Source organism: Ovis canadensis, chromosome 24 (genome assembly GCF_042477335.2).
Source record: "Ovis canadensis isolate MfBH-ARS-UI-01 breed Bighorn chromosome 24, ARS-UI_OviCan_v2, whole genome shotgun sequence".
Taxonomy (NCBI): domain Eukaryota; kingdom Metazoa; phylum Chordata; class Mammalia; order Artiodactyla; family Bovidae; genus Ovis; species Ovis canadensis.
Genome location: NC_091268.1, coordinates 13,962,901 through 13,975,161, shown reverse-complemented (window position 1 = coordinate 13,975,161; position 12,261 = coordinate 13,962,901). Strand labels below are relative to the sequence as shown.

At 38.7% G+C, this 12,261-nt stretch overlaps 1 protein-coding gene across 1 annotated transcript; it reads right to left on the bottom strand.

Annotated features, from left to right (window-relative positions):
* Positions 1-9,044: 9,044 nt before the first annotated feature.
* On the bottom strand, positions 9,045-11,718 carry LOC138429705 (olfactory receptor 5M1-like). Its single transcript, XM_069571438.1, has 2 exons — positions 10,801-11,718; positions 9,045-9,140 (listed from the first exon to the last, which is right to left on the bottom strand). The coding sequence occupies exons 1-2, from the start codon at positions 11,716-11,718 to the stop codon at positions 9,045-9,047; spliced, it is 1,014 nt and encodes a 337-aa protein (XP_069427539.1).
* Between the last annotated feature and the right edge of the window lie 543 nt (positions 11,719-12,261).

Genomic DNA, 12,261 nt, shown 5'->3' with positions numbered 1-12,261 from the left:
CTTTGACGTTTTCTTAATTGGAAACTTCTTTAATGTTTGTGTAACATTCTAATGCAAAGTCCATTACGTGATAGTCAAATTCCTCTTTATAATCACAACCAACGCACCCTTGCAGGTGTTCTAGTTACATACATACAGCCTCTGGTGTGTCTGGCGTCTGCTTGTGCCTAACCCAGTATTGAATGCAGGTAGTCCCTACCTTGCACATTGCTGAGGTCACACAAAGTGAGGACACATTTCCAGGTTCTATGGTTTCAGTTAGATGAGATCATGCAACATGAAGGCTGTCTGTTTTAATATATCACCTGTTTCCTTTCTCTCAAATGTGAAACAAATATTATACTAAAATCTTCACTTTGTTTTCTCATTGTGCCTCAGCACATGCTTAAAATTGAATTTATTGAAAGTGTACATTTCTAAGACTCTTGAAACATGCTAAATTTCTAGAAAAAAATGTGTATTATTATTCTTGATATAATCAGTGTATGAAAGCACTGGTCTTTTTAAACTCTCTTAAATACAGATACACAAAGCAATATTTTAATTCATATTTTATTAATAATAAATGAATAAATAATAAATTAATAATTTTATTCACTAATTTTAACATTTGTTAATTTTTATCAATTCAATATGCATAGCCTTAAATGTCATTGTCCATATGATTTCTATGAAATTAATAACATATTCTTGTACTATTTTCACTTTCTCTTATTTGCAATAAAATCTTTGTCAACTTGGGTGGTGCTTACTTTTAAATTATTTATGACAAAATCCAAGAGACTCACAGACTTAGAGAACAAACTAATGGTTGCCAAGAGGGAAGGCTGGGACAGAGAGAGAGATTGGGAGTTTGGGATTGACATGTGCACATTATTATATTTAAAATAGGTAAACAATATGGACCCTGTGTGTTAGCCCAAAGAACTCTGACATGTGTACATATATAACTGGAAAAAAATATTATATAGCTAAAAGCATCTGATTTATATTATTCTGGGATAAATTTGAAAGTGAAAAATATTGAAGATGAATTTTTTCTGTGCCTGCATCCTCAGTCGCTTCAGTCATGTCTGACTGTTTGCGTGACCACCAGGCTCCTCTGTCTGTGGGATTTTCTAGGCATGAATTCTGGAGTGGGTTGCGATTTTCTCCTCTAGGGGATTTTCCTGACCCAGGAATCTCTTGTGGTCCCCGCATTGCAGGTGGGTTCTTTACCACTGAGCTACAAGGGAAGCCCAGATTTTCTCTACTAGAAATTAAAACACCAATCTATAGCAAGTTTAGGAATTTTGCTTAAAATGCAAAATATACAGTATAATATATTGGCTTAATCAACATACTGGTTAAAGAAGAAATGACAATGACTATATTTAGTGTCCAATGAAGATAATATCACAAATTAGTGAGAGATGAAAGACAGCTTGATAAATTGTAGGAAGAAATGGATAAAAATGTGAGAGAAAAGTTATATGCAATATTACAACATACAACAAAATTGTATCCAGAATGAAAGTGGAAGTGAGAGTGTTACTTGCTTAGTTGTGTCCTACTCTTTGCTATCCCATGGACTGTAGCCCACCAGGCTCCTCTGCCCATGGAATTCTCCAGGCTAGAATACTGGAGATGGCTGCCATTTCCTTTTCCAGAGGGTCTTCCCAACGCAGAATCAAATATGGATCTCCTGAATTGCAGGCAGATTATTTACCATCTGAGCCACCAACAAGCCATATACAGAATAATTTGAGATATCGCTATAAAAATGGCAATGAAAAATAAAGAACATAATATATAACTTGTTTTACTACAGAAATCACATATAGTGGAGAAAAGACCTAAAACTAAAAAAAGAAAAAAATAACTATATATATATACTAATGGGAGGAATCATCAGAAATAAGATCAATAGCAAAATCAATCAACATAATGTATATCATTTATTTGTTAAACATTTCTTGTTTTGTTTTAATTAAAGCATATTCTTTCCCTAAGAACTTCAGTTGAGAAAACAAGGAAGCAAATCATTTTAGCTGATATTTTCTAATGTTTTTAAGGTACATTTATGTGATTACTCTCAAATATTAATTAATAGTCATAAGTATAAACGTCCAATGCTTTCTGGAGAAAAAATTACCTTATAAAAACTTGGGCAGGTCTTTAAAAAATTCAAAATTTTTAATTTAAAAATTATACATTTTGAATATCCTGAAGAAACAGAGGGATCTGTACAAACAAATGTGAGACAATTATCAACATAAAAAAATGGGATACATTGACATAATGAAATAATGGTTTGCAATGTAGACTAAATGAAAAAATATATATACACCAAAACTCAGAGCATTTTTCTTTAACAGGAGATTACAAGTAAATTGTGCTTTCTTTCCAAAATTGAACTTTAATTTTATCTAGAATAATTCAGGGATTCCCTGATAGCTCAATTGGTAAAGAATCTGTCAAGATTTCAGTACTTTTCAATTTATGTATCTTTAAATGAATTGAAATATTTTTGTAATTAAGTTCAATTCTTTAATGCCGTGTATTCAGTTCAGTTCTGTTCAGTCGCTCAATCGTGTCCGACTCTTTGCGACCCCATGAATCGCAGCACGCCAGGCTTCCCTGTCCATCAACAATTCCCAGAGTTCACTCAAACTCACGTCCATTGAGTCTGTGATGCCATCCAGCCACCTCATCCTCTGTCGTCAACTTCTCCTCCTGCCCCCAATCCCTCCCAGCATCAGAGTCTTTTCCAATGAGTCAACTCTTCACATGAGGTGGCCAAATTACTGAGGTTTCAGCTTTAGCATCATTCCTTCCAAAGAACACCCAGGGCTGATCTTTAGAATGGACTGGTTGGATCTCCTTGCAGTCCAAGGGACTCTCAAGAGTGTTCTCCAACACCACAATTCAAAAGCATTGGTAATGATAACCCTGTATGCGAGACAGCAAAAGAGACACAGATGTACAGAACAGTCTTTTGGACTCTGTGGGAGAGGGAGAAGGTGGGATGATTTGGGAGAATGGCATTAAAACATGTATAATATCTTATAAGAAACGAATTGTCAGTCTAGGTTTGATGCAGGATACAGGATGTTGGGGCTGGTGCACTGGGATGACCCAGAGGACAGTATGGGGAGGGAAGTGGGAGGGGGTTCAGGATTGGGAACACGTGTACACAATGGCAGATTCATGTTGAAGTATGGCAAAACCATTACAATATTGTAAAGTAAAACAAAAAGAATAAAATTTAAAAAATAAAAGAAAAAAAAAAGGTATCAATTCTTGGGCACTCAACTTTCTTCACAGTCTAACTCTCACATCCATACATGACCACTGGAAAAACCATAACCTTGACTAGATGGACCTTTGTTGGCAAAGTAATGTCTCTGCTTTTGAATGTGCTATCTAGGTTGGTCATAACTTTACTTCCGAGGAGTAAGTGTCTTTTAATTTCATGGCTGCAGTCACCATCTGCAGTGATTTTGGAGAGCAAAAAAATAGTCTGACCCTGTTTCCACTGTTTCCCCATCTATTTCCCATGAAATGATGGGACCAGATGCCATGATCTTCGTTTTCTGAATGTTGAGATTTAAGCCAACTTTTTCACTCTCCTCTTTCACTTTCATCAAGAGGCTTTTGAGTTCCTCTTCACTTTCTGCCATAAGGTGGTATTATCTGCATATTTGAGGTTATTGATATTTCTCCTGGCAATCTTGATTTCAGCTTGTGCTTCTTCCAGCCCAGCGTTTCTCATGATGTACTCTGCATAGAAGTTAAATAAGCAGGGTGACAATATACAGCCTTGATGTACTCCTTTTCCTATTTGGAACCAGTCTGTTGGTCCATGTCCAGTTCTAACTGTTGCTTCCTAACCATCATACAGATTTCACAAGAGGCATGTCAGGTGGTCTGGTATTTCAATCTCTTTCAGAATTTTCCATAGTTTATTGTGATCCACACAGTCAAAGGCTTTTGCATATTCAATAAAGCAGAAATTGAAGGTTTTCTGGAACTCTCTTGCTTTTTTGAAGATCCAGTGGATGTTGGCAATTTGAGCTCTCGTTCCTCTGCCTTTTCTAAAACTATCTTGAACATCTGGATGTTCACGGTTCACATACTGGTGAAGCCTGTATTGGAGAATTTTGAGCATTACTTTACAAGCATGTGAGATTAGTGCAATTGTGCGATAGTTTGAGCATTCTTTGGCATTGCCTTTCTTTGGGATTGGAATGAAAACTGACATTTTCCAGTCCTGTGGCCACTGCTGAGGTTTCCAAATTTGCTGGCATATTGAGTGTAGCACTGTCACGGCATCATCTTTCAGGATTTGAAATAGTCTCAACTGGAATTCCATCACCTCCACTAGCTTTGTTCATAGTGATGCTTTCTAAGGCCCGCTTGACTTCACATTCCAGGATGTCTGTCTCTAGATGAGTGATCATACCATAGTTATTATCTGGGTCATGAAGATCTTTTTGTATAGTTCTTCTGTGTATTCTTGCCACCTCTTCTTAATATCTTCTGCTTCTGTTAGGTTCATACCATCTCTGTCCTTTATGGAGCCCATCTTTGCATGAAATGTTCCCTTGTTATCTCTAATTTTCTTGAAGAGATCTTTAGTCTTTCCCATTCTGTTGTTTTCCTCTATTTCTTTGTATTGATGGCTGAGGAAGGCTTTCTTATCTCTTCTTGCTATTCTTTGGAACTCTCCATTCAGATGCTTATATTTTTCCTTTTTTCCTTTGCTTTTTGCTTCTCTTCTATTCGCAGCTATTTTTAAGGCCTCCCCAGACAGCCATTTTGCTTTTTTTGCATTTCTTTTCCATGGGCATGTTCTTGATCCCTGTCTCCTGTACAATGTCATGAACCTCATTCCATAGTTCATCAGGCACTCTATCTATCAGATGTAGTCCTTTAAATCTATTTCTCGCTTCCACTGTATAATCATAAGGGATTTGATTTAGGTCATACCTGAGTGGTCTAGTGGTTTTCCCTACTTTCTTCAATTTAAGTCTGAATTTGGCAATAAGGAGTTCATGATCTGAGCCACAGTCACACCTGGTCTTGTTTTTGTTGACTGTATAGAGTTTCTCCATCTTTGGTTGCAAAGAATATAATCAATCTGATTTTGGTGTTGACCATCTGGTGATGTCCATGTGTGGAGTCTTCTCTCATGTTGTTGGAAGAGGGTGTTTGCTATGGCCAGTGCATTTTCTTGGCAAAACTCTATTAGTGTTTGTCCTGCTTCATTCTGCATTCCAAGGCCAAATTTGCCTGTTACTCCAGGTGTTTCTTGACTTCCTACTTTTGCATTCCAGTCCCCTATAATGAAAAGGACATCTTTTTTAGGTGTTAGTTCTAAAAGGTCTTGTAGGTCTTCATAGAACCGTTCAACTTCATTTTCTTCAGCATTACTGGTTGGGGCATAGACTTGGGTTATTGTGATATTGAATGGTTTGCCTTGTAAATGAACAAAGATCATTCTGTCATTTTTGAGATTGCATCCAAGTACTTCATTTTCAGACTCGTTTATTGACCATGATGGCTACTCCATTTCTTCTAAGGGATTTCTGCCCACAGTAGTAGATATAATGGTCATTCATTCAAGCGTGGGTGGCTGCAATGGTGCATAAGAGTGACCAAGAGAAGCTACCCCACGTCCCAGGTCAGGGGCAGAGACCGGGAGGAGCTACCCACGTCTGAGGTTGGTGCGGCAACCGAGAGAAGATACCCTGTGTCTGAGGTCAGGGTGGCAGCCAAGAGTGCCAGGCTGTGACAGCGCAGGAGCAGCCGAGAGGAGCTACTCCATGTCCGAGGTCAGGGCCAGTGGCCGGGAGGAGCTACCCCATGCCTGAGGCCAGGGGCGGTGACTGGAAGGAGCAACCCCACATCCAAGGAGCGGTGGCTTCATGGGCACAGGGGGGCCTAGAGGAGCTATTCCACGTTTAAGGTCAGGAGGGGCGGTGATGAGCAGATTCCCCTCAACCAAGGTAAGGAGCAGTGGCTGCGCTTTGATGGAGCAGCAGTGAAGAGATGCCCCATGTCCAAGGTATGAGAAACCCAAGTAAGATGGTAGCTGTTGCAAGAGGGCATCAGAGGGCAGACACACTGAAACCATAATCACAGAAAATTAGTCAATCTAATCACACTAGGACCACAGCCTTGTCTAACTCAATGAAACTAAGCCATGCCGTGTGGAGCCACCCAAGACAAGTGGGTCATGGTGGAGAGGTCTGACAGAATGTGGTCCACTGGAGAAGGGAATGGCAAACCGCTTCAGTATTCTTGCCTTGAGAACCCCATGAACAGTATGAAAAGGCAAAATGATAGGATACTGAAAGGGGAACTCCTCAGGTCAGTAGGTGCCCAGTATGCTACTGGAGATCAGTGGAGAAATAACTCCAGAAAGGATGAAGGGATGGAGCCAAAGCAAAAACAATACCCAGCTGTGGATGTGACTGGTGATAGAAGCAAGGTCTGATGCTGTAAAGAGCAATATTGCATACGAACCTGGAATGTTAGGTCCATGAATCAAGGCAAATTGGAAGTGGTCAAACAGGAGATGGCAAGAGTGATGTTGACATTCTAGGAATCAGCAAACTAAAATGGACTGGAATGGGTGAATTTAACTCAGATTTTTTGTATTATATTACCTTAGAAACAATGTTCACTAAAAATACATAGTCTGTAGAAAGTTACAAGCCCAATACTATCAAGTAAAAATTAATATTCAAACTTATACATGGCAAATGCTTCCAATTTTTTCATATTAATTGTAAGAATAAGTAAATGTTTTAACTTATTGAGAAAAATAGAACAAGTAAATACAGAAGCTATACTTTGATTTGGGACATACTACTGATGAATGTTACTCCCTCACTTTTGTCTGCTTTTTTATTTATTTATAAATAATATTTTTGATAGAATTAGCTTTAATTCAACTGAGACTTAAGAATGAAGCCCAGGTTTCTAAAACTTCAGGTTATTTGGATGATTTTCTGGAAAATGATTTGAACACATTGCAGTAAATATAGCAGTTTCTTTCATATGACCACTTATTATTGTGGTCTTAGTTAAAATCGGAATGCACAATATTCGAATACTTACATATGAATGTGAGACTTGGATTATAAAGAAAGCTGAGTGCTGAAGAATTGATGCTTATGAACTGTGGTGTTGGAGAAGACTCTTGAGAGTCCCTTGGACTGCAAGGAGATCCAACTAGTCCATCCTAAAGGAAATCAGTCCTGGGTGTTCATTGGAAGGACTGATGTTGAAGCTGAAATGCCAATGCTTTGGCCACCTGATGATAACTGCCTCATTTGAAAAGACCCTGATGCCAGGAAAGATTGAAGGAAGGAGGAGAAGGGGACAACAGAGGATGAGATGATTGGATGGCATCACTGACTCAATGGACATGAGTTTGAGTGAACTCCAGGAGTTGGTGATGGACAGGGAGACCTGGCATGCTGCGGTCCATGGAGTCCAAGAGTTGGACACGACTGAGCAACTGAACTGAACTGAACTGAAGCATTCAAGGCCATTTAAAATTAAATATACGTTTCAATATAGAACAATACACCTCACTAATAATGCAAGGATCAGTGTGGATGAATTATATATATTTTTATATAACTTATTTTGCTATTGATTTTCTCAAAAGATGGCTTCCCCTGTATCTCAATTGGAAAAGAATACAACTGCAATGCAGGAGACCACATTTCTATTCCTGGGTAGGGAAGATCCACTGGGGAAGGGATATACTATCCACTCCAGTATTCTTAGGATTCCCTGGTGGCCCAGCTGGTAAAGAATCAGCCTGCATTGTGGGAGACCTGGTTTGGATCCCTGGGTTGGGAAGATCTCCAGAAAGGAAAGGCTACCCACTCCAGTATTCTGGCCAGGAGAATTTCATGGACTGTATAACCCATGGGCTCCCAAAGAGTTGGACACGACTGAGGGACTTTCTCTTCTCAAAAGATATTTTGGAAACTATTGGAGCAGACTTGCCTAGAAAATAATGAGCAACTACTTTTGTATTTTTTTTTAATTGTTAGAAAATTGCTTTACAGTGTTGAGCTGATTTCTGCCATATTTATGAACCAAATAAAACATCACTATTCACTTTCAGAAAGATATCTACACACCTCTTCATTTGTATATTGTTTAAGGGCATTTTTGTGTCTATAGAAGCCAATTGCTAGGCTATGTTTACTCAATAAATTTATTCTAATTTAAATCAAAAACATGAAAAAATATATCTAGACTGTCATTATACTATATTAATGACTGAATTGGATCCCTATTCCTGGAAGTTCACAAACAGGTGTTGAAAGTTCATTTTCAAAATTGCAAACACAACCAATATTTATAAATGGGTAAAAAGTTTCTCAGGATATCTATAACATTGGTTGGGAAAATTTTTATAAAAATTTAAAGCTATGGGCGATCCGTGTACTTTAAATTTCCCTAGTCAGGTGCCGGGGTCCAGAACATTTGTAATCATGTTTTACAGAGCAAAAGCATTTACAGGCCCATGCAAAGTATAATAAGTTTTTAGGTGTTTTTGTAGCTTCACCCAAGTATCTAAATCGCTTTTTTGGAAACCAAGGACATTGCTCTCATAACATTAGCCTTTTCATCTTTAATTTGTCTTTTGTTTAACAGTTACAAAATTAATTGTATAAAGAGGTGTCATTGTTTTGAGTCATTGTTACCCGTGTCAGAAAATTAAAGAGTTATAGAAAAGTCTACCTCAACAAAAGGTTTTACCTTTGGCGAGGGGGGTTTTGTTTTTAACCCTAGGATAGCAGGTTTATTTTAAACCTCTAGAGCACCAGGTTTGTCTTAAACCCTTAAACACTTCCCACTCCTCCTCACCCTGTCTATCCTACAGGGGGGTCCGCGGCACCCTGAGTGGGGTCCTAGCCGTCCCGAACGCTCAACACTGGGGGAGTACCCGAAAGTACTCCGGGGGGAGTGATTAAATCACTCTGGGGGGAGCAACAGAGAGTGCTCCGGGGGGAGCTTTTGCTCCGAGGAACCTACCTTCGAATAGCCTGTTCCGGGCGCCACTTGCCGGGGTCCAGCCCCGGTGGATCCAGGGAATTCGAAGGGTGGACGGCGTCGGCGTGGAAAGACTTGTTTATTTATTAATAAAAGATTAGATTAACAAACTATAGTGTAGTAAGAAGATTAAGTGGAAGAAGAGGGTTGAATAGCTTGGTTTACGCGGAAGGCCAATAAAATCCCAGACAAGGAATTTGTACCATCTACGTTGGGCCACCGGCGCCCGCTTGAATATCTAAGGGTGCCTCGCCTTAAGCTCCCTTTCTCGCGGGTCTTAACAGCCGGGGCAAGTAAGTAGACGTGGAGAGCCTCCGCGCTCCAGGTGGAAATTCAGCCCGAAATTAAAGTAAAGAGCAGAGAGAGGGAAAGAGAGAGAAGAAGAAAGAGAGAGAGACACGGGGGGAGCCAGAGTGCCAAGAAACCAGGCCGGGAGACTAGTTAGAGAAGCTGGTCCAGGAAGCTGGCCCCCGGAGCTGGCCCCTGGTGCTGGCCCCTGGAGCTGGCCGCCTCCTTTATTGTTCAGAAGGCCTTTTATACTTTTGATAAAACACAGAGATCAATGGGTAACACAAGATTATGTAGCATTCGCAGCTCAAGCTCTTTCTATACATCATTTTGTATACAAAAGGTCTCAGGTGATTTACATTATCTTCTGGCCAAGAGGCTTGTTAACACTTTTTGGCTCTCTTCCTTAATGAATGTTAATCTTGTTTCCCCTGAAGTGTTTTTCTTTAATCTACATCTCCTTAAAGCATTAACGTTAAAGTTACATCTCTATAGAACAAAGGTGCAGTGGGATATAACAAAGAAGGTACTTAACTCAAAGATCTAATGTTGCTAACACAAGGTCTACTACTTGTTTTTCTAACTATATCTACAACTAAAGGATGTGAAAATTTGGCAGCAAATATTGACTTAACAAATGAAACCTTTAATCAGTCCTATTCTAAAGATTTTGACTCCTCGGAAGCTCCTACATTCCTAGGATGTTTTAAGCTTCCTGTGCCTCCTGCGGTCAGGAGGCCTCAAACAATCACACGCGCAGCTGTAGGAGTCCTGCAGGCAGGCTAGAAAGCCATCAGAGGGTTTTTTGGATTGAAACACTCTTTCAAATGCAGAAGACTAAAGCCCTGAATTGACTTTTTCCAGAAAATGTCAGAAGAGTGGAAAAGCAGAGCACAAAAGCCGGCAGATTTTTGTTGGGGTACATGCTTAGGAATTTCCAGAGGGGTCCCTAAAGTCTGAGCACGTCTTGCATATGTCAGCTTCCTTCCTCATGACCTTGTCACGGGCGGGATTCCTCACACTGGCTCCCGGCATCCAGGCATTGGAGTGATTTTTCTACATCACACATTGAAGAAGAAATTTTTCATAAATTTTAAAAAGAAGCTAAAAAGCAATCATCCTATTCTGAGCCTCACTATGGCTCTGTAGACCATTTAATTCAGAAGATGGATTGGCAGTGTTCACATCAGAGTGAATTAATATTAATATAATACTTATCCCCAAGTGAATAAATTTAGTAAAATATTAAATGGGCTTATTGAAAACATTTGTCTTTAAAGTATAAATTTTGAGGAGAAATTATGCAATATCATTGAGAACTCATGAAGATAAACTAATAGTGACAATAGACTAATAGGCTTTTCCTTTGAATGAACCCCTGCATTATTACAGACACCTTAAATATGAATAAGCACCTCAACTGTACTTCTATGAAAAAAAAGTTACCTTAATCATATGCCTCATGGCATGGATCACATGCTTGTTCCTTAGACTGTATATCAATGGGTTCAACATTGGGCTCAAAAATGTATAAAAAACTGCAATTATTTTGGACTCCTCTACAGAGTTCTTAGATGGAGGCCTTAAGTACATGCAGAAGAGGGTTCCATAAAATAGAGTGACTGTTGTCAGGTGGGAACCACAAGTAGAAAAGGCTTTGTACCTGCCTTTTGCAGAATGGATCTTCAAGATGGATGCAATGATGAAAATGTAGGACAGAAGAATGATGAAGAGAGAACTTAAGAGAGTGAAACCAGCAACCACAAACATCGCCATCTTTTTGACATAAGTGTCAGAGCAGGCCAACATTATCAGAGGAGGATCAGCACAGTAGAAATGGTTGATTTCAAGGGAGTCACAGAAGGACAAGTGAAAGGTCAGCAGAGCCTGAGAGAGACCATTGAGGAGACCACAAGTATAAGGGACTGTGACCAGAAAAATGCAAACATCCTTGGACATCCTGGTGCTGTAATGTAGAGGGCTGCAGATGGCTACGTAGCGATCCAGGGCCATTGAAGCAAGCAGATAAAGTTCAGTGATCACCAGGGCAATGAAGAGAAGACACTGTGTGAAGCATCCAGCATAGGAGATGGTCTTCTGGTCTGAGAGGAAATTGTGCAGCATATTTGGAGTAACATTGGAGGAATAGCAAAGGTCTACAAAGGAGAGGTGGCTGAGGAAGAAATACATGGGAGTCTGGAGGTGGGAATTGGTCCTGATAAGCACGATCATGGTCAGATTTCCCACCACTGTGATTAGGTAGATCACCAGGAACACCCCAAACAGAGCCTTCTGCAGTATTGGGTCATCTGTGAGTCCCAGGAGAATGAATTCAGTCACTATTGTGTGATTTGGGGAAAACATTCTTATTCCTTGAGAACTGAAAGTGACAAAGAAAGTGAAGAATTCTGTATGATACAGGCTCTGCATTCATTCCATACCTTTTACATTTACTCATTGATCAATTCATCTGTGAAGAAATTTCTATTTTCAACAAATTCATCAGGATTTCTGCACAAATATTTAATCCTATATCTCAGTACTATTCTGCTTTTTCTCACTGTATCTCAATCTCTCCCTTGTTTTTATATATACATATATCATTAATCAAATATTGGTATATAATATATATTATATATAATAATTGTATATTAATTATTATTTATTAAGATACTGATTTTAGTATATTATTATATATTATAAATATTATAAATTGATTATTATATATTTTATACATGATTGTATATTAATTATATATAATATTAATCATTCTATGTTGATTATTAAAATATATATTAATAAATGCTATGATCTAATAATATTACATATTATATATATATTTATACATTTATATCTTTTAAGGAGACTATACTTTGATTTTTTTTTCAAACTTTGTCAGAACAAAAA